Below are 21,617 nucleotides of genomic sequence, written 5' to 3'. Positions count from 1 at the left end.
GGTGCAAAATGTCAATATTGCTGAGGCTGAAAACTCTTAAGATTGTTTTACTTGCTTTTCTTTAGACATTTTCCAGCTACGTTATGTACATGTATTTAGCTGCAAATGCAACTCCACAATATTCCATAGTTTTGTGCCACTTGAGCTCTTCCTGAAACCAGGAGTTTTCTACAGTTCTGCAGTTTACTCTCTTTCTGGGTAGATCAAGGCAGTGTGAGGGTCCTCAGATTCGATCCAACCACGAACCCTTCATCCCTTTTCTGTTTTATAAACAAAGAGTCCAGAATCATTTATTCTAGTCATAGAACTGAATTGATCTAGTCTGAGGAGCTGCCGCAGAACTTGCTGAGGCAGAAGATCATGAAGCTCCCCATGCCTGAGTCTTTAAAAGCTTACTTGACATATTTTAGGGGAAAACAACTTCGAACAAGAAAGAATGCCTACTGATAATTCCTTTAATCTTGAAAATGTAGCATCTGTTAGGAGTTAAAAATTCTTTCTTTCATCAGAGGGAATTTATAGTGGAAAAACGTATAACTTGTTTCTTAGTAATAAAAATGATGTATTCAGTGATTAAAAAGAATCCCTTTTATAAAATATACTTTTCTTTAAATCTTGGAAAATTTGAACTATTACACTTTACCCAAAACAAAGTCCACTGGCCACTTAACCGCCTTCTCAAATTCTGTGTTCCTCGAGGTCTGCAGTCGAGCACGGCCCTTCATAGACCAGAATTACTTGCTGTGACTTGCAAACCAGGGGTTCAACCAAGCACTCCTTCCTCCACATCATTGCTAGTAAACACTTCCTCTACAGCTTTCATTTCCTTCCTTTAATACATTTTCCAAAAATCCATGATAGTTCTTTCTGAGGCCAGACCCAGTCTGGTTTTCATTAAGTCTGCCTGGCTCTGCGTCCAGGCCCCAAGGCCGTGCCTCAACCTGCAACAGGACAGAGGTCCAGAATGTCTCCAGGCCACGAAGCTCTGAGCCGAACCCTGGCCCACGAACGAGGTCATGCTGCCTCTGCCAGGCCTCGCAGACACTAATTTCCGGCCTGTGTGTACCTACGAGCGCCAGTGACCCCAGTTCTCCCCCACTGTGTTTTAGTTGGTTATTGGGATTCCAAGGTCCTTTCTCAGCTACCTTTGCATCATCCCCACTTCCAAAGCTGTGACTGGTTGACTGCTTGGGGGGCTGTGAAAACCTCTGGACAACTGTCTTCATCCCCACTCTTTACTACCCTATGTCTGTACTAATAAAGTAGCTGACCTACCGTATTTTATATTCAGTCATCTAGATGCATTTCTCTTTTACTTTGTACAGTGAAAATCTTAAAGCTTCAAATACACAAGGCCTCACATGGAGGAATAAATGGATTTTATCTGCAATGAGAAGGCTCCTCAATCAAGTGAGCACATCCTCATCTCGGAACCACTGGGCTTGGTGGGTCCCTGCCTGGAACAGTCTTCCGCCAGCTATTCTCACTGCCTCTCCATGCACGCGTTCATTCATTCAGGTTTTGCCCAAATGCCTCCTTCTTAGAGAATGTGGTGGTGAGGCCTTCCTTGACCTCCCCATTCAGCATGGCTGTTTCTGTCCCATTACCCTGTTTTTTCTTTACAGCACGTATTGTCACTTGTTCTCATCTGTTCTCCCACTAGGATGTAAGCTCCACTTAAGCATGGCTTGTTTGATTCATTATATTATCATCTCTGCCTAGAAAAATGCCTGACACATAGGAGACACTCAGCAAATGTTTGTTGAATGAAACAACTTTTACACATGTATGGAAAGAAAACAAATTAAATACCAAACAGGTTGATCAGCAGCTTGAAAAAAATTAATACATTCATTAAAGGACCATATTTATATTTCTACTTGGTTTTGTTTCCCTGCATTTATGCTATACTTCAATCACTACCAACAACCACTTGTTAGATGCGGCACTTCATTTAAAAGTATTAGCAAAAGGAACGTGTCATGACTATTTGGAAATCTCTGATAAAAAATTTTTATTAGCAATGTGACATTCAAAACGTTCTTTATTACTTGCAGTATCTCGACTTTGATAAAGACAGCTCTGAGCTTGTCAACGGTAACAAGAAGGTTACACAGGAACACAGCTAGTTAATCAGTGTATGGATCCTACCTGTATCAATACATATACTACGGCAGAAACCATCCGATTTGCAGATGGAAAGCAACACCATATTTATGTGGCAACACTGAGGGCTGCTGAGTGGCTTGAATGTGTCCTTGTCTGATCTAGTAATAGCCACATTCACCAAATATTGAAATATACATATGGCATTTGTGAACAAACTAATAGGGCAGTGACAGAAGTCTGTACTAGGTTGGGGCCTTAGTCATTCACTGTAGGAGAGATACTGGTTATTTCTAAATAGTTTTAAATTGTTCTTTCCATATGAACAAGGCAGTTATCTGGACAAACATGCAAATGTGTGCTCGTCAGCTATGACTGTATTACACATGTACACCCCAAAGGGCACGTCAGAAAGCTGTGCGCAGGACCTGCCTCTTCCCACGGTGGACATGCCGTGGATGCTGACTGCCCCACAGAATGGCAACCTCTGTAAAGCTTCAACTGCAATTACATTTTACATAAGTTTGGGGAAGAAAACCAATTCTAATCAATAAGTATATTTACGGAGTGTCTTCTATTTCCAGAGGTTATGACAGTTTTGAATTAACAATCATCTACTTTAAAAAAATAAATAAAACGCTACAGCCCAGAGTATGGCACCGATGTGTCTCTTAACCCCTAACTCAATTATTACTGAAAATATTCTTTAATTACTTCCTTTTTTCCCTAAAGACTCCTCATCAGACCAAACCTTTTGCTCCATAAATTGCTGCTAATTAATCATGCAGTGTTATAGCCTGAATTTGTAACTACTCTTTTGAACTTTATTAGATGCAATCTGACACAAGTCAGAAGCAGGTGACTATGAATACACTGTTGAATGAAGGCTGTGTGACCATTTTATAGTGCCTACTATTCAACAGATTTACACACATACAATTCTACTGCATTTTAATGGTAGCTGTTTCCTATAAAGTAACCTGTATAGCATGATTTTTACATTACCAAATCTATCCAATTATCTTCTTTGAAGCCCAGAGTTTATATCAGAATAGGCCCTTGGTATTATCTATTCTTTGAGTGGAGACACAGTTCCATTCTTGGAATACCGAATTACTAATCCCATCAGTCATTACAAGCATTTAAAGAATGTGCATGCCTTCAGTCAGGCACCAACAATCATATTTTAAACGCCCAATTGCTGAAAACTATGTGAAAGCTAAGGGAAAGTTTAACATTTTCTCCTACACAAATCCAGTAAGTTTGTCTCAGGGGGGAAAACTATTTTACTGAAGTGCTCAGGCATGTACAAATGGAATGCGCTTTTTTAATGGTTAAATTTCTGAACCAGTGGAAAAATCAGTTTTATTCAGGGCACTAACTACACTATAACACATTTTAACACTGCAACCTCGGGCAGTATATGAGGTCTTATTTGTGAGGGATGGCTTAAGCTTGGTCATTTTCAGGGAAATAAATGAAACTTCCAATATATTAAGATGAAAATAGTTTAACCACATAAAACACATTGATAAAGCAAAGAAGTACTCTCCACTTGCTCAGTTTTGGATTATATGATCTTCAGTTAATTGTACCTCTATCAATTCTAATGCCTAGAAAAGATACATAATTTCTAAATATGCAGCGGTATGGACTTACAGAAAAAAAGTTAAGTGTATGATCTCAATATTCTAAAATCACTATAGAGAAAGAATGAAAGAGTCTAACCTTTGTACTGACAATGGCACTGAGAAAGATGGAAAACTGGAAGCTGCCTTCTTGATATTTAATCACTTACTCACAGTATTTGGCACGAGTCGGGCAAGTCCCAAAGCTAGATGATTTCTGACTGAATAAATCACATGCTCTAAAGCAGATCCCTGTTTCAATCAGGGGCAGAATTCTTTTGTAAGCACATACATTTGTGGACCGATAGTAACCCCTACCTATCAAGCACAAGTACAAATGCTCCTAGCAGGGCACCGGGCATATAAAATGAGAGTCCACGGAATAAAGAAATGAATGAGTGAATAGCAGCATCAAACAGAAAACAGAACAACATTTCACTTTGTCACCACCGTTTCCTGGTGATCCTCCTTCTTGGAATCACCAGCAAGGCTCTGGACCTCTTGCCCTATCACACCCAGAGCTGTCCAGGCCCACAGTTCCAGCTGGTCTCCCTGCTTTGCTGTCTCCTGCCCAACTCCAGCAAGCCCCTTAGCCTTTTCAACATTTCTTCAAGCCCTCGTCCCAACCCTGGGACCTACTGTACCAACCCAATTCCACGAACGAAATGCAACTGTGAAAGATGCATGGGGGTGAAAGTGGCAGAAAAGCAAAGCCTGGAAGGGGTAGGAGAGGCATGGACACCCTTTATGAGACGTGACCCAATTAGAACTGGATGAGTTGGCACTCTGTCACAGAGTTTCCTGCTCTGCCCAAGAGAAGATATGCTCTGACTAAAAGAAAAATGTTAAATCACTAGGCCAGCCTTACCCTAAGAGTACTTCATAGTTTATGGAGGAAAACGATTGTGTGGTTAAAACCATTTTGGAAATCCTGAATTGGTCAAATAAAGTTTTCTTTACTGCAGGACTTCTCAGAGCCTTGAATTATGCTAATATTATGAATCTCCAAGAACATTACCCAAACATAGTTAGGACTCTCTAGCTTTGCTTTCCAATGAATTAAAAGTAAATTTTTTTTCTTTCTCCTAACATGTAAAATGGTAGCTATCAATTTAAGCAGGTTTGATACACAGAAATGTTTCAACGTCTAGAACTAATTTTAGAAAAAACATACTTTCTAACAAGTGCAAAGTTATAAACCTATAAAAAAAGTACAGTTATAAAAAAAAAAGCAGTTATAAAAGCAGTGCTCCAAAAATACCTGATTCGATAGAGTACAGCACTTCAGCATTTTTCCCTTTGTCCTTGTCCAGAGCTGTAACCTGCAACACAACTGAGCCGACAGCTGCTGATTCATAAACCCGCCCTTTGTAGGAGGAGCTCGTGAACCAGGGGGCGTGGTCATTGGTGTCGCTGACATTGACAACAATCCGTGCAAAGTTGCGCTTTACAGGGACATCTTGATCTCGTACCTAAAAGAATCAGCATATTATTGATCCTGTTAAAGCTTTCCTTAAAATTGATTAAAGATCACTCTCAATCACATGGAACCCTGCAGGAACCACACAGTGTGTCAGAAGGATGAGCAGAAAGCCCTACCATGACTGTGAGAACATGCTGCTGAATGGCTTCATGATCAAGTTTTTCTGCCGTATAGAGAGAGCCAGTTGCAGGATCAAGGCGAAATTTCTTGAGACTCAAAGGATCGATACTGCTCTGCAGAGTGTAGATTAGTTTGTTTTTTTCATCTTTATCCACAGCACTGATTTGCAAAATTTCTGTTTCTGGTGCTGTGTCTTCAGGAATAACAACTTCATATTTTGATGTAGAAAACTGAGGACGATGGTCATTTGTGTCTATTACTTTGATGAATACCTGTGATGACAAAATTACTCACATAACAATAATATTCCTAATCATGATGTTTTAGTATTTAAAGAATCAGGGGAAAAAAAATCAAATGCACACTGAAAAAAAAAACCCTAATTTTTGAGCAAAATGAAATTCGAACATGAGAAATAAAAGCAACCAAAATCCAGAATAAAAAACATCTTTCAAATTTTTCATTGACATATTACCTATATAAATATGACTAAGATAATAAAAACGTTTCTAAATTCCTGAGACTAATTTTCGAGAGAAAAATGTAACACACACACAAATGTAACACACATTTCTTTCTGAAATGCAGGCTTAATTTCTCTTAGGTCTCCACAGAAATTTCTAGATTGCTCATGTAAAGATAAAGAATTTACTTAACAGGATTCACAGAAGACTGACTTCCTATATCAGATTTGCACCTGTAACTACCGAGCTACTGAGGTGAGTGTGCTGCTTAATGGTCACAGTATCTGAAGTTCTTGTTCTAATCTTTGAGATTCCAAATCCCTACCAATATTATGAATAAAAAGGAAAATGAGAAATGTGCTTTAAAATCCTTATATTTTTGTGATCACAAAACTGCACAGATAGTAAATACATTTATTTCTTAAAAGCAATTTAAATACACTCAAGAGAGAGAATTCTCTTAAGTAGGTCATAAAATAAATATTAAATAAAAACCTTAAAGGAAAAAAAAAGATATTTAAAAACTCAGTCCCAAGTTAAATTAAAAAAAAAATTTAACTTGACAGTAAGAAGATTAATTTTCAGATTGAAAAGACACATGTGGATAAGGCATAATGGAAATCACTACAATTGTAAAAGATGGTCACAGTTATAAACAAGAAACATGAGCTTCACTAGCTCATATGGAACAAACCTCACTAGTCCGAATGGCACAGGAGGCCAAAGTCCTAGTACCGCATGGGGGAGGGTGGTGTGTTAACCACACGGGGCCAAGAACACGGACTAGAGGCCTTTCCATGAAGACAATACCACCGTTCTCCTAGAATACTGAGACCTCAGCGGTGGATCTGTAACATTAAACTATATGAACACTAAATGTATCCACCAAACCACAGAAAGGGTTTATGTGAAAGTTATGTAAACATTTAAAACTACAGATGCCTCACTTTGAAAGGTCAATGATGATCCAGAAGCAAAGGCTATAAAGATAATTTCTATAAATTAAATCACTACATATTCATTTCCACTACACAATTTTGTTTTTTTTAAATTTTTGTCTGCGTTTGGTCTCCATTGAGGTGCATGGGCTTCTCATTGCAGCGGCCTCCCCTGCTGCAGAGCACGGGCTCTAGGCGTGCGGGCTTCAGCAGTTGTGGCACGTGGGCTTCGCAGTTGTGGTGCACAGGCTCAGTTGCTCCGCAGCATGTGGGATCTTCCCAGACCAGGGCTCGAACACACGTCCCCTGCGTCGGCAGACGGACTCCCAACCACTGTGCCACCAGGAAAGTCCCTCCACTACACATTTAAAATTTATTTTCTCATGGAAGGAGTGTTGGGCAAACGCAGTTTAATCCTGCTCCAAGATCAACTGACCCCACCTAAATGTGAACAGCTGAAGTAAGAACAACCCTCTTTGATAAAGCAGTTCAACTGACACATATTTCCCGGGCACGTCCATGCTCGGCACTTGCTGCATTTAAGGAGGGTGTAAAGAAGTATGGAGCACCCCTGCCCCCTGAAGCTTTCAACCTCACTGGGCAATGCCTTGTACATACAGGTTTCCTATGTTATCAAGGAAGTTTTCAGGAGTCCAGAGGTGGTGCAGGCCATTTAGGAAGCTTTCGAGGAGGAGACAAGCTCTGCTTGCACAGGTTTTAGGTTGGCAGATGAACGTATACTGGGGTAGGAGGAAAAGCTCAGTCAGAGATGTGAAGGCGAGGGTGGAAGGGAACATCCTGTCTCTCAGACACCTCAGAGGAGGACCCTAAACCGGGGGTGACAAAGAAAAGGAACAGGGAGAAGGTGGGGTCCGAGAGCAGAGCCTGGCTCCCAAGCAGAGGCTGAGAACTGTGTGGCCTGTGTGCTCTGAACTGTCTGATGGGAGCAAATCACCTTCCGTCCTCCTCCCAGTCAGGAAGACCGTGCTAGTTGGCAGGCAGGATGAATCGCAGAGACAGAGAATGGAGACAGGAAGGTGACTCAGTGCCAAGCAGGGGGACAGGAGCCCAAACCAGTGCTGATGTGCAACGGGGAGCACGCAGGGAGCGCTCACGGGGGACGGGCCTGAGGGCCTGAGGGGCCAGCACCCGAGTGTCGTCTCACTTTGTCCTATGAGGGCAAAGTCGCTGTGCCCATTTTCCAGAGGAGAAATGGAAGCACAGAGGGCCATGGCCACCTGCCCATGCATAGGAGTAAGAGGCAGAGCCCCGATTCAAACAAAGTGGCCTGCTCCAGAGTATGCAATGCTGATGTTCCAGAGAAACTGAAAGAAAACAGGAAAGCAACGCTGTTTCAAAGAAAGGGAAAAAATGTGAACTGGATTTGGTAAGTTACCTTGAGATAACAGATAAAGCAAAGTGACGTGATTTAATATTGGGCAACATCCTCAGCGGAAACAGCAGGACAACAAAGCAAGGAAAGCTGCTTCAACAGAGCACTGGCAGTTACATCACCATCCTCCGCTACTACTCCCCTCTGGGAGGATGCTCTCTGGCTTAACGGAAAACACTCTCCAAACCTCAGATCTGACAACTGCTGCTACCGACCGTGATGCGGCAAAACCTGTTCCGTTGGTTCCTGAGTTTCACCTACAAACAGGAATCTACCTGCTGTGTTCCAGTGCCTTGTCAGCTGGGTTCTGATCTCTGTGTCCCTCTTCAGCTGGTATTTGCTGCTCTCCTCCCACTCAGATTCCTATCTCCCTGTTCTCAGCCCCAGACTGGAAATCAAAACCTAATTACTGGTCATTGTTCCCTAATGACCCACACCTGGACAGGTCAGCCTGGGATCTGGACCGCTCTCTGATACTCTACCTCTCCCTGCCAGCAATTCACTAGGATATTATCAAGACCCTCTGAAAATGACTCAAACTAAGTTACAGAAGTATGCCCGAAGCATTGAAATTGAAGAAATTCTGTGTCCCTGAGAGAATATATTTACTGGGTTTTATGGGAATTTTAGTCACCGTATTTCATACTAAGCTCTTAACTATACTAATGAAAACTACACTTACTGTGAGTTATGTAGTAAGTGATAAATGCTACAGGTAGATATATCATCTTTAGTAATGAGAAGGCTTGGCACAGAGGGTCATTTCTACTGGTTATTAAGTTTCCTTTGCTAGACTTCTGGTTAGTCAATTACTTGAACTGATCTACATACAGTTACACTCTTTAACCTTTCAGAATTACCCTGTTCAATTTATTACAATTCTTGATGCTTTTCTTCTCATTTTCATGCTCTAAAGTCTAGTTTCTACAATGAGAACAGTTACTGACAAGGCTGAAATTTTAATACTGTGCTGGTACTTTTACGTGACAACCTCAAAATGACCCCAAAGCATGATTCATATTATCAATTTTAAATACATTAAAAATCACAAGCATTTGGACAAAGAAATAAGGTCATTTCACAACTGACTTTAAATTATCTATTCATTTATTAATTGAAAAGGCATCACAGACTAATTTTTATTCTTCAATGCAACTAAATGATTTAGTAAATGATCTGTCTTAAGATTTAAAATAGTATAATCTAAAGATAGGAAATTGGAATTCAGAAGCATTTTATCCTCTAACATTTAATTTCTTCCTTTTACTTTTCACACACAGCCCATTAAACACAAGGCTTTGGCTTTATCATTGTAATGTAAACTCCAAGAGGGCAGGATTTTGTTTCTTACTACTCAGCTTCTAGAACAATACCTGGCACACAGCAAGTATTTAAGAAGTTCTCAAACAGCCCCCACTCTGAATCAGAGAAGCTGATAAGAAAGAACAGAACTTAAATGTAATTTATAGGGTTCTGACATTTCAATTTGAAATGCCAGTAATCGGACCATGTCTTAATCATCAGATAGGAATAAAGATATTTAAAGGAATAGAACAGTTTTATCAGTTATTTTACACAGCCTAAGGCAGTCAAGGGGGGAAAAAACCTAAAAAAGTGTTTTAAAAGATAATTAATCACTTTAACCAGTTTTAATGCAAATGACTTGGACAAGTCACCCTTGACAGTGATATACTTTATACTAGTACAATTCAAAATGAGCGTAAAAATAAAAGATTTTGATGGCATAACGTGTTTTTTTTTTGTCTTCTTTCAAAGTTTTCAAAACTGGTTAATTACATTCAAAACCTAAAACAGGATTTGCAGTGATATTTCATTCCCTAAATAAAAATCCTTGCTGTGTACATGTGCATAAACTATATCAAAATAGTAACTTCTGATCTGAGAACCTCAGAGGGCAGAATCAATTGCTCATATTGCCTGTGGACACTTAGATCAGAACACTGTATCATCAGCAATTTGCCTACCTGAGTCAGTATAGTGGTGGTTCCATCTGTAGCCTCGACTGTGAGATTGTAGTTTGATTTTTGTTCTGCATCAAGAGGTTTGGCAATAATGATGGTTCCAGTGCCCTTGTCCACATCAAAGTGACTATCATAGTTGCCACCTAGTTTAAGTTAGGACAAACGTTAAAGTAAAAACAGGTCACGGGATGAAAATTTGTCATTTATTTTGTGGCTTTCTAGTTTTTAATGGCAGTTTTAAAAATAAACGAAGAAAGAAAGAAAAATTTCTGATATATTGGTCAAAGTGATTCCAAAGAGCTTTCATTTTGAAAGACCGGAAAAGAAGGACCAACTGGAAAGACAATGCTGGCTTACTAGAAAGAAAAAAAAGCTGAGCCATAACTGCCGAGGAAGCTACTAAATGAGAGGAAGCAAGGAAGCAACTCTGCAAACAACAACAAAAACGTTTCTAATACTACCAATGAATTACTTTCAGTTTGTTTTTTCAAGGGTTCTGAATACCTCTTTAACTTATATCTCAGTAGCTACATTTCATATCATTTAGTAACCAAAAAGTTGGCCATTTAAAAATTTACTAAAAAAAAAATTGTGTGACGATTTGAGCATATTGCTCTAATGAAATAACTATTAAAAACAAATGTTAACTCTGGAAAAAAAAAATTGTGGTAGTTATCACTGGTTAGTCCGGACTCTTACTAGTTGAGAATTTTCACTATTTGAAAATTTTTCCCATTGCTGTCATACACAAAGCTTAATGAAAAAAGGTTTCTGTGCTACTAACGTTATCCAAATGCATTCCCCATCATATTCCAGATAAACTCTCTTCAAAGCCACTGAATGTGAGATACTTATATCAATGAAATGGAATGGAATGAAAATAAAGTCTAAACATCATGATGAAGTTCTATTACTAAATCCAACCAAAAAGCAAAACAGCACACACACAAAACAGTCTTCAGTTAAATCTAAAAATAAGGATCTAGGGATATATGGAAAGTCAGAATGTTTGCAGTTGGAACAGACGACCATGGGCCCACTATGAAAAGAAAAAGCAATGAAAGATGGTCACTGGAAAGAAAAAAGTTTGAAAAATGGATGCTTTTCTTTAGATCTCATAATCTGAGGCAAATTATGTGATCTCAGCAGATACCTTCTGCTGTACAGTTCAGGTCACAAGTCATCTGAAAGACGTAAAACACTTCTCTAGCAAATGTGTCTCCTGGCACAGCCAAAAAGAAGCAAGCATGGAAGGCAAGCACAGAACAAGGAGAGCAATCAATCAAAGTGGTTCCAAAGGCAGTCAGTTTACACGTGAGGTTAGATGCTGCGCAGCCGCAGTCTGCCCATCTGGAAATGCGATAGGAGTTACTGGACAGCAAGCAAACTATTCTGACTGCAGTTAACTATGAAAAGAATCTTTTTTTGTTCATTTAAAACTAAACTGTAATGGTTTCGTAGGTGTTTATAACATAAACAATTTCATACAAAGACCAAAGTAGGGAAAACAGCCCAGCTGTCTACAAAGTTCAAGAGGTAGAGCCCGAAACCCTGCGCCCTGTGGTCCCTGCGGCTTCAACCCGCTGAGACAGCAACTGGGGCAGGAGGGCTCCGGGGTGAAGAGGGAAAAGGGATATTGGGTTCCAACCAAAGATAACCCGAACACGTACTTTTGATTTTAAATATACTTGTAATTAAAATACTGTGAAGAAATAAGAATTAAAAAACTAAGACGCCAAAGTCTAATGTGAAATTGTTTTAAGTACGTTGTATTACATTCAATATCTAGCTAAATTCAATGACAGAAAAAAAAGAATTGGCTTAGGCATATAATTTTTATCACAGGGTGATTTAATCTAGTGAAGCTTGCTTTCTACTGAAAATGAGGTAAATCAAACTTAAAAAGCCACAGTTGACACTATCCTTTATAACTTATAAATTTTAAGCATATTCCCTATAAAATACTGACATGCGACAATCACGTAGGCATAGTTATTTTAAACATTCAAATCATAATCACTAAAAATAGTTATGTGCTATATGTTATGTATCAAGAGGAAAAATTAAGAAGCTGTGCTTTTAGACCAAACATTCAGATTTCTCTGTATCTCTTTGGTACACTTTTAAAAACTTTATTTTTATATTAATAAGGTACATACAGAGCACCTATTTTAAACAAGTTTAATATATGTTGGATATAGTGAAAAATTATGCAAGCAAAATACTGCAGTTTAAAACAAATTCTCCACTTATAGGTCTTACTCCCAATTTTAAATTCTGAGATATGCCCCCAAATCAGAAAACCAGAGGCGGGTTCCCCTCAGTGTGATCTATACAAGGATGATGAAAACCGTCATGCAGCTTACCAATGATGTCAAACCAAAGAGGTATGCCTGGAGGCTCAACAGCTATTACTCCAATCATGTGAGCAACTGGATCGCTTTCCATTACAGTAAAGGTAAAAAATGATTCTTCAAATGAAATTGGCTCCGGGGACGGTTTTGGTTTGGAGATCCATTCAATATGGAGTCGAGTGGTTGATGACTTTTGGGGGCGACCATTATCAACTGCCTTAATCTATAAAATATGGGCAGAGGGGATAAAAAACAGCAAATGAAAAGTTGCATCCCATAAATGAAGCATTGATTGGTTTGGTCTGAAACTGAACCAATTTCAAACATTTAATATCTGTGCGGTATATATTCCATGTTAATTCCATATTCCATTTAATGCCTGATAAAAAGGGCAATGTTTTTATGCCATACTCAACATAGATAACGAGAATGACAACTAAAAAAGGGAAAAGCAAACCCATACTTCCCATTGTCAGGTACAGCACTGAGGCCATTTTACTGAATAGAGAGAAAGTTATGAGAGACATAAGACTAGATTAACGGTCAAATTATGGAAGAAATTCAAAGACTAGATCTTCACTCACTGAAAGAATATCATATTCTCCAGCTCCAGAAAACTTCTTGGACAAAACCACTCCAGTTTTTGGCTCAATAAAAAATTTGCCATGTTCATCTCCCTCTTCAATGCTATAGGAGATTTCTGCATTGGGACCTTCATCTTTGTCTGTAGCTATAACACGATATAAAGGCTCGCGCTTGGTATTTCTTTCTCGTTCTGGTTTTTCCCGCTCTGGGAGTCTGATTTTGTAGAACTTCTGCAGGAACTGAGGCTTGTTGTCATTTTCATCAAGGATCTTCACAATTACTCTTGCAATGGTTGACTTGGGGGGACTACCATTGTCTGTCACTGTAACCTGTTTTTTTTTTAAAAAAAAAAAAACAACATCAAGAAATGTTTTTAAAATATACTGTATAAAAAGTGAATGTCTTCTTCCTAATGACAATCACCTTTTCTATAAATCTCTGCAATTCACACAGCACTATGGACACGTACCGATTCCTCACTCCGACCACAGCCCTGTGAGGGGGCAGGGCAACCTCTCCATTTTCACAAAGGGACTGGGGGCAGGCCGGGGGGAGGCCAGGGGCTAGGAAAGCACCGGCTCTGAGCCCTCGCTCTCTCCTTACCCGTCACCCCTCTTCCTCACACGCCCTAACTGTAAACGTTAAGCTCTCAAAAACTCAGTATTTTTAAGCGAAGGAAGAGATACATGAAGATTTTGCTTTTAAATATTTAGAGTCCTCTTGTACATGCTTAAAAATAAAATCTTCACATACTGCATTTAAAAACTGTCATTTTTAAGCTTCGTCAATAAAATAAGTTAAATCATCCGATTAAAATACATGCTAAGTAGCAGGCCTTTTAATACTAGCAATTATCATTTTATTTTGCCTGGCTCTCTCTTTTCTTGTACAGAAGATTCCCATGTTTGGTAGGGTGAACATAAACATTTAAATTTAAGACCAACTTATTAAATGAGATTTTCAGTAAAAGAAATGTAAAGTAACTTTTATTCTAAGTAGATTATTCATGTATTCATTTTAGGAATGAAGATCTGAGATTCTTGAGGGTTATGCTGGTGAATGCTTCTGAATGCATGAGAAACCATTTCACCCTCAGATCCAATGTTCATTTTCAGTTCAGTGTGCACATTAAAAGGGACGGCCGTAGTTACTCCCCTCACCACGTCATCCCAAGTGAATTAATGAAATGCTAAAAACATTAAAGTAGACTTAAGTTTTCTGTGGAACTATGTTCTTTCTGAAGCTTGGCAGGTGCAAATTCTGTTGTTTATAAAAGTGGGAATGAATGTATCTTCATGGTACTTGTCAAGAGTACTTAAGTAAAGTAGCCGCTTTAATTAAAGCACGTGATTTGCCTTCCCAAACTCTCAAAATGAAACAAAATTATAATTACTATTTTAATTTTAACCTCTCAAAACATTTCCTTTTGATCAGTTTTCATGTGATCGTTAGAAAAAAGAAAAATTAAAGAGAAATACAACCAAGTACTACGCTTTGTAGCATTCGTCAAATCGTTTCCTCCGTTTGGGTTCCATAAGTAGCAGCCGGGCGACAGAGCTTTTAACATTATACTAAAAATACTCTCTTCTTTAAGACAGTCAAATCAATGCCAACACGGGCCCTCAAATAAATTACCACAAAAGGGCTACAGAGAAACATACATGATATGTAAACGAATCTTATTTCCTATCAATATCTTAATATCATCTTCCAAGTCCTAAGTATCTTATACCTGCTCCCACCCAGCCTTTGATATTCATTGAGAAGAGAGGGCTCCGGAGTGAGGCGGACAATTAGCAGGTGTGTAGTGCAGTTCTAATCAGGGTGAGGGAGCCGCAGCAGGAGGCCACTGTTCATAACCTGCTGCCTTGGATATTTTGGCATCTGTTTATCTTCTGGGGGTTGACAGGGGTGTAAAGCAGACCTGAACTACAGTCACAACGTTTTCTTTATTTTCCTTTTTATTAATGACCATAAGGTGATATAACAAAATAGCAGCAGCTCTGAATTACTAGATAATATGAGTAAGATTGCTCTTTCCCAAATTATTTATGATTACGAGATTTTTAAAATTATCAAAAATTAAGAAATGCTTACTTCTAATATGTGTTCACCTTGCTGCTCGCGGTCTAGTTTCCTGGATGTAGTCGTGATGAGACCTATAAAATGATAGCAGTTCATGAATCCTCAAAAAATAAAGGTAATTACAAACTACTGTAACTGAAACCACACACTGAGTGTAGAAGTTTGAGCAAATGCCTAACTTATTCTGAAGAGGAAAAAATTATTAATCCAGGTAGGGTTAATTATACCTTCTCATTTTAATGATGCTTAAAAACATTAGATAAATGACAGAAGTATTAAGAAAACAGAAAAACTCAAATCAGTTACATTTAAAAAATTTGTTTAGTAGTTTCAACATACATTTTGTCAGAAAAGATTTTTAAAAAGTGGGATGAAGTTATCCAAGATTTCAACCTCATCCATATCCGCTGTGACTGCTGCAGAGATGATTAAGAATTTTCAGAAAAAACTTCTGTAACTGTATTAAAAAGGACCACTGGAAAATATAATGTTGACTATGATTTATTATCTTTGGGTCGTCTACCCTCAAAAATAAAGAACTGTTATAAAAAGTATTGTGATTTTCCAGGTAATACTGCTCAAATAACAATCATTTAATTTCCCCAAAAAGGAAGAAATGATCCTCAAAGAAACCCCATATTCTTTATTTCCTTGATTTTTCTATCAAACTAGAATAGCTATAGTTTAAATCTCTCTCTAGAGCTTCAACAACTGCTAAACTACCAACATATGTTGGAACCTAGAAGGCCATTAAAACTGATGAAATATATTCTTGTACTTCACAGAAATTAAAAACAAAATTCCCCCAACCACTAAAATAACCTCTGCAACCTGTGTTGATAACGGACAGGTGCAAACTGAGTGATTCTGAGGCCTTTATGTGGCAAATCACCGCTAGGACTAATCCTTCTCCTGCCCAGCTTTCTGTGGTTTTCCACAGAGAAATACCTCAAATAACTCATATTTAAGAACAGATTTTATCATTCTAATTGATTTTCTATTAGCCTAACTAATTTCACAAAACTACCAATTAAAGGCTATTCAAAATGTTTCCCTAAATTTGGACATGAAAGACTTATGTTTTCATTTAATTCAAAGTTTTTCTTTTCTTAAATAGTCACTAAGAATCTACATTAACATTATCTTCCCCACCATTCAATGAAGCAACACTCTCTTTGTAATAAGGACAACAGAAGACTATATTGTAAGCTAGAATCTGGGGTTTTTCCAAAACCGTACTTATAGATTAAAAGAGGTTCAAGGAAAATGCTTCACAATGCTTAATGGTGTGAAAATGTGGCTTACTGTGGCACAAGCTTGATTTTCATTAGTCGAAAACCTTTTAAAGTTAATCTCTTTTTTTTTTTTCCTGTCAAAAGTTTACCACCCTTTCTGATTGTCGTTTTAAGCAGTTCAAGAATGACAGGAAATTGCTGTGATTAGTCCCATCTAATTGTCCTCATGTACCCATCAAAAACTTGCTGTTAGGCCACAGCTTGGCATGTTCACAGCAAGATAGGGTTCTGCTCTGCAGAACATAATCATTCATTGCAGGGATATCTGTTAGCAAATAAGTATCTGTAGCAAATAAATAAATACCCGTTAGCAAATACAATTTCCTCACTTTACAGTTTCCTTATAGCACACCAGACTGCTAAAAAGGATGGACTTACATCTGTATTATCAATTCAATATAAAGACAAAAAGCAAACCTGACCATCTCCTAGGTTTGGAGTTATTTGCATGCTCTCTATACTTAAAATTAATTCTCTCTTAACTCAAATGGAATATTAATTCCATTCAAATGCAATGAATCCTAATGTTCCTTTTTATCCATTTTTTTTTTGTGCCCAGCTACTCCTACACACTCCTCCACCTCTCAGCTTAAACATCACTTCTGAGGGTTCCCATGACAGGCCTAGCCTGGGGTTCTGCTGCGGGGCCTCCCAAGCTCTTTCATTTGCTTTATCATAACATCACCCCACAGCACTCCTTTAAAAGTCTTTTTTTGTATCCTTCAAAGTCCATGAGACTCTGCCTTTCCTGTATATCTTGGTTATATTGTTATATCTCTGTTATCCTAAAGAAACACTTAAATGTGTGAACACATGAATTTCTTAAAACCATAAAAGAACAGAATTTTAAATATGCATTGGAGGAAGAGAGGCACGTAAACTACACTGAACTTGGAAATGATACAAATTTATAGCTTATATAGGAGCTAACAGAAAACCATTTAACATATATTTACAGGTAAGATGTGTCAAGCACTGTGACAGATGGTCCAGGTGATGGTGACGTCCAACAGACATTTAGAGGCACAGATGTGACGTGCAGGGAAGTCAACAGAGGCAGAGACAGACTTAGTTATACCCCAAGTACAGAAGAGAGTATGAAGAATGGTGAATGGTGGGCCTACCAAAAAATAAAGGGTGGGCCAATCTTATCAAAGTAGGGGCCATGAGTGTTTAGAAAGCCATGAGGAAGCCTAAGGAGCAAAGGCTGGAAGGGAAGCAGGTGTCCCAGAGGCCACAGGCAGAGAAATTTAAGGAGAAAGTCTCTCCTCCAAGTACTTCAGAGAAGCTTGGAAGAGAAGATCAAGTGAGAGCCAGGGGGGGCAGGAAGCAGACCAGGAAAGGAATTTCTTTTACGAGGAGGAGACCATTCCGCAGGCTAACAGGGTGTATGTAATGAGTGACTGTAACCACGAGGGAAGATAAAGATCCAGATGTGAACTAACCAGTACAGCAGCCACGAGCCTCACGTGGCTACTGCAATTTAAGTTACAGGTAAGATCTCATGAACATGAAAGATAATTCAGACTGAAAAAAAAAAAAGACCTTTCTTCCTAGATTCACACACTTGTACCAAAAGGAATCCTGTCACAAGTGTCACAGTTTTCTGGTCCTGAACACCATCACCAGGGAGGGGCAGTGCACGTATGTCCTATGGGGATGGCGTGAGGTGGTACAGCTCCTAAGAGAAGGGGAAAACAAGTGCTTCCTGTGGAATTTCCATACAAAATGAACCCCAAAGAGAAAACAAAATGTCCTAATGAAGCAGGCACATACTAGGAAAACCGTGGATGCGCTCTGGAGGTACAGTCAACTGCACCGGGAGGGGAACACAGTGGAAATGCTACCCAAGTACCGCATAGTACAAGCTCTAGAATTCATGATGCATTTCACAGCCACTTTCACCTCTGTAATTTCTGCACATCTCCATCCTGCTAATCCTTCCACCGCGCCTGCCTCACAAACACCTATTTTCAAAAATGAATCCAAAGGGTACCTTTTCTATATACATGTTATTGACCCTGTAGGTACTGAATATCTAATTAGTGTATCCACTTCTTTCATTTTAAACACTGGTGCTCACCTGTAATGTTTATTACTAAGTTCCAGAAGGAGCTATACTTAACTGAAACAGCACAGTATTTCAGAAATGGAGAGAAACCTTTAAGATTACCAAACTCAGCTACCTGAGCCAAAGATAAATTAACTTGTTCCAATTCACCAGTAAGTCACTGTCCGAGCCAGGATTCGAATTTAGTTTTCCTGAGGCCCAGATGAGAGGACTGGGGAATTCTTCCCCACTCCCCATCACACCACACTGCATAATTTACTGCATCATGATATTTCAACTCTCCAAAAACTCTCCACTGTGACTTACACGAAGTTTAAGAAAAAAGAAAGCTGGCAATGTTCATCATTAGTCATTTAATAGGTCCAAAAAAGCAAGTTAGAGAGTAAAATAGAGTGGGCGAAGGCAGAAAAAAGCATATGCAAGTGCTGCCTCTTGTAACAACTTTATCTTTCTTTTCTCCTGAGCTCTGTTAAATTAAAAACAGAAATGAAGACAAAAAACTTCCTTGCCCTAAAAAAACAATCCTTTCTGTAGACCAATACCATTATAAATGTAAGTGGACTGAGTGAGCAAATACGGCTTCTTCTCACCAATTCACAATTACCAGTTTGCCCCATAAATGTATGTAGAACTAAGAAATCAAACTTTCTTGTTTTTATGAACATCATTAAAAAACTATTTACAGCTTTTCAATGCCACTATAGCACTTAGAGAAGACTCCATTTAAGACAGAATGTTAGATTAACTATAAAGCTTTAATGTAAGATTTTAATATTCGACATTTCTTATAAATCAATACCAAAAACCACCTCCAAACTTCCCAAAGTTCAAGAGATCAAATGGACTTCACGAGGTAGGCGGCACGTAAAGGTGAACTTACGGGATTAGTAGGTGAAGATAACGAAATAGTCCACATCGGCAAAACTGTATTTACGCATTCATTCAACTATTTTGTGCTGTCCACTCAGAACGCAGAGATGATTAAGACTGACTCTTGTTTTCAAGAAACAAGGTCCAGAAGGCAAAGACTACATTCAAGAAACAGTGAGGTAGATGAGAATGTAGGGCACATATAGAAAAGAGCACAGGTCCTTGCTGAGGGCTCTGGATTCCAAGAAGTTTGAACTTGCTTGGATGATGTCCGGTCATCTCTGTTGTTCCAAGAGACAACCAACCCACCAGCCAATATGTGAGTGGGGCCATCCGGGACCAGCCAACCTCAAGCCAACCAGCCAAATGAGACCAGCACTACATGAAAGAGCAGCCAAGCCTGGCCAAGATCAGAACTGCCCAGCAGAATCTTCAACTAAATCATGGTGGTTGCTTTAAGCCGCTGAGTATTAGGATGGTTTGCTCTAAAGCAAAAGTCAACTAATGCCTCAGATGAGCTCATCTCTAATTGTTGTTTGGCTTACTAAATGCTCAGGTATTGTGCTATGAGATTTAAATGTATTATCTCATTCAATCCACATGTGTATATATATGGCAATATCTGTACCATAATAAATGAATTAATATTTTTACAGGCTCAGAGATTAAGTTGCTTACTCAACGTCATCGAGCAAAGGGGTGAGACGGGAGTTCAGTAAACACAGAGCACCGGAGCCTGAAAGCCACATGAAGAATGAGAGAAGCCAAGGAGGGACGGAAGGCTTTGGTTCTGGAAGAAAGGGTTTGAAACGTCAGCACTATGAATGAAACTAGATGGCAGCTGGAGAAGAAAAAAAAAAAGGATTTCTGAGTAGGATTAAGGTCCAACTGCACTGAGAGAGAAAATAACTTGCAATCTGCAGTTTTTGAAGAACCAAAACTGTGAAAGAAAAGGTCCTGGCTCTAAAAAAAAAAAAAAGTTGCGCGGTCATGTGTTCACCTTGCTTGGCAGGAAATTTACTTTGAATCATTTTCCAACTATTCTACTTGAAAATAAGCAGAGGAAGGGGAAAGATCAAGGAAGAAAACAAAAGTTTGCTCACATAATTAACATTTCCCATTACTCTGATTATTTTTGTCTAACCCCTGCAACAACTTTGGCCTTCTTATCCTTTTGCTTATTTTATAGTAATGCATGAACTATAGCATCATATGTGCCAGAGAAGCACCATCCCACAGAACTTTCTGCAATGATGGACAAGTTCTACAATCGGCACTGTCTGATATGGTAGCCCCCAGCATCCGTGGCCACCGAGCACTGGAAATGTAGCTAGTGTGTCCGAAAGGCTGAATTTTTAAATTAATTTAAATAATTCAAATTGTCACAAATCATCTCTACTCCTTTGGAGAGTCTCCAATTTCAAATTATATATGTCAAAACCCCAAACTTTAACATCACAATAGTCAGAATCTTTTCCTGTGGTTAAAATTTGAAGCAGTATTTCAACAGCAAATGTATTTGTTACCAAAATCCAAATTTTGTAAGCATCTAACAATGAAAAAAGCAAAAATTTCCAAGATTTTGACACACTGATACTGCTCCAACAAAGCCCCCTTCCTCCTGCCCCCTCCCTCTTACTAGTCTCCTCACTGGGCTCAGCTGGTGATGAGGAAGCCTGGTTTGCTTTTATCAGTTTACAGATGCATGTGAACACCTAAAAATCAAGAGTCTCTGTGTTTAACAATGACTTTTCAAGAATCATGATTTTACCAATGTACATTTTTGCTTTTGGTGAACTCTTGCTAAAACCAAAAATTAATGAAATGTATGTTTATAAGCAATAATGATGTCATAAAGTTCGCTAGCTCAAAATCACCCACTTGTTCAGTCTGTACTATGCTATTCAACTTATTTTATAGAATGTCTTCCCCAAATATGTCCTTCTGAGACACACATATAAAAGCCAAGACAAGGCCCTTGTCCTCAAAAGCATACAATTTCCTTAAGGAAACAGCCCTTGTACCTCTGTATCTTTTTCACAATGTTTTATTAATCACAGCCCTATTCTGACTAAGCCTTGACTGTAAGCATGCACTTTGGGTGTATTATTTTCAACTGTTTTCCCCACTGATTTTTCTGAAACACTTGAATCTATTCTGTTCTTCACTAAGTTTAAGAACTTTCAATGGTGGCACAGTTGGTGGTAAAGGGAGTATTTAAAGTCTTAGGTGTTTTCAGTGTG

At 38.7% G+C, this 21,617-nt stretch overlaps 1 protein-coding gene across 2 annotated transcripts in view; it reads right to left on the bottom strand.

The window, feature by feature from the left end:
* Positions 1-21,617, bottom strand: part of FAT1 (FAT atypical cadherin 1) — a 117,394-nt gene that overhangs the window by 31,310 nt on the left and 64,467 nt on the right. For both annotated transcript variants that reach the window (XM_079909288.1, XM_079909289.1), the window contains exons 4-9: positions 15,151-15,212; positions 13,053-13,382; positions 12,481-12,691; positions 10,118-10,257; positions 5,334-5,609; positions 4,996-5,206 (exon numbers count right to left, since the gene is read on the bottom strand). In XM_079909288.1, the coding sequence (XP_079765414.1) occupies positions 4,996-5,206; positions 5,334-5,609; positions 10,118-10,257; positions 12,481-12,691; positions 13,053-13,382; positions 15,151-15,212 (1,230 nt within the window). The remainder of the gene's footprint in view (positions 1-4,995; positions 5,207-5,333; positions 5,610-10,117; positions 10,258-12,480; positions 12,692-13,052; positions 13,383-15,150; positions 15,213-21,617) is intronic.

Source organism: Stenella coeruleoalba (genome assembly GCF_951394435.1).
Source record: "Stenella coeruleoalba genome assembly, chromosome: 21".
Taxonomy (NCBI): Eukaryota; Metazoa; Chordata; class Mammalia; order Artiodactyla; family Delphinidae; genus Stenella; species Stenella coeruleoalba.
Note: the sequence above shows the minus strand (reverse complement) of the source record. Positions and strands in the feature narration are given on the sequence as shown.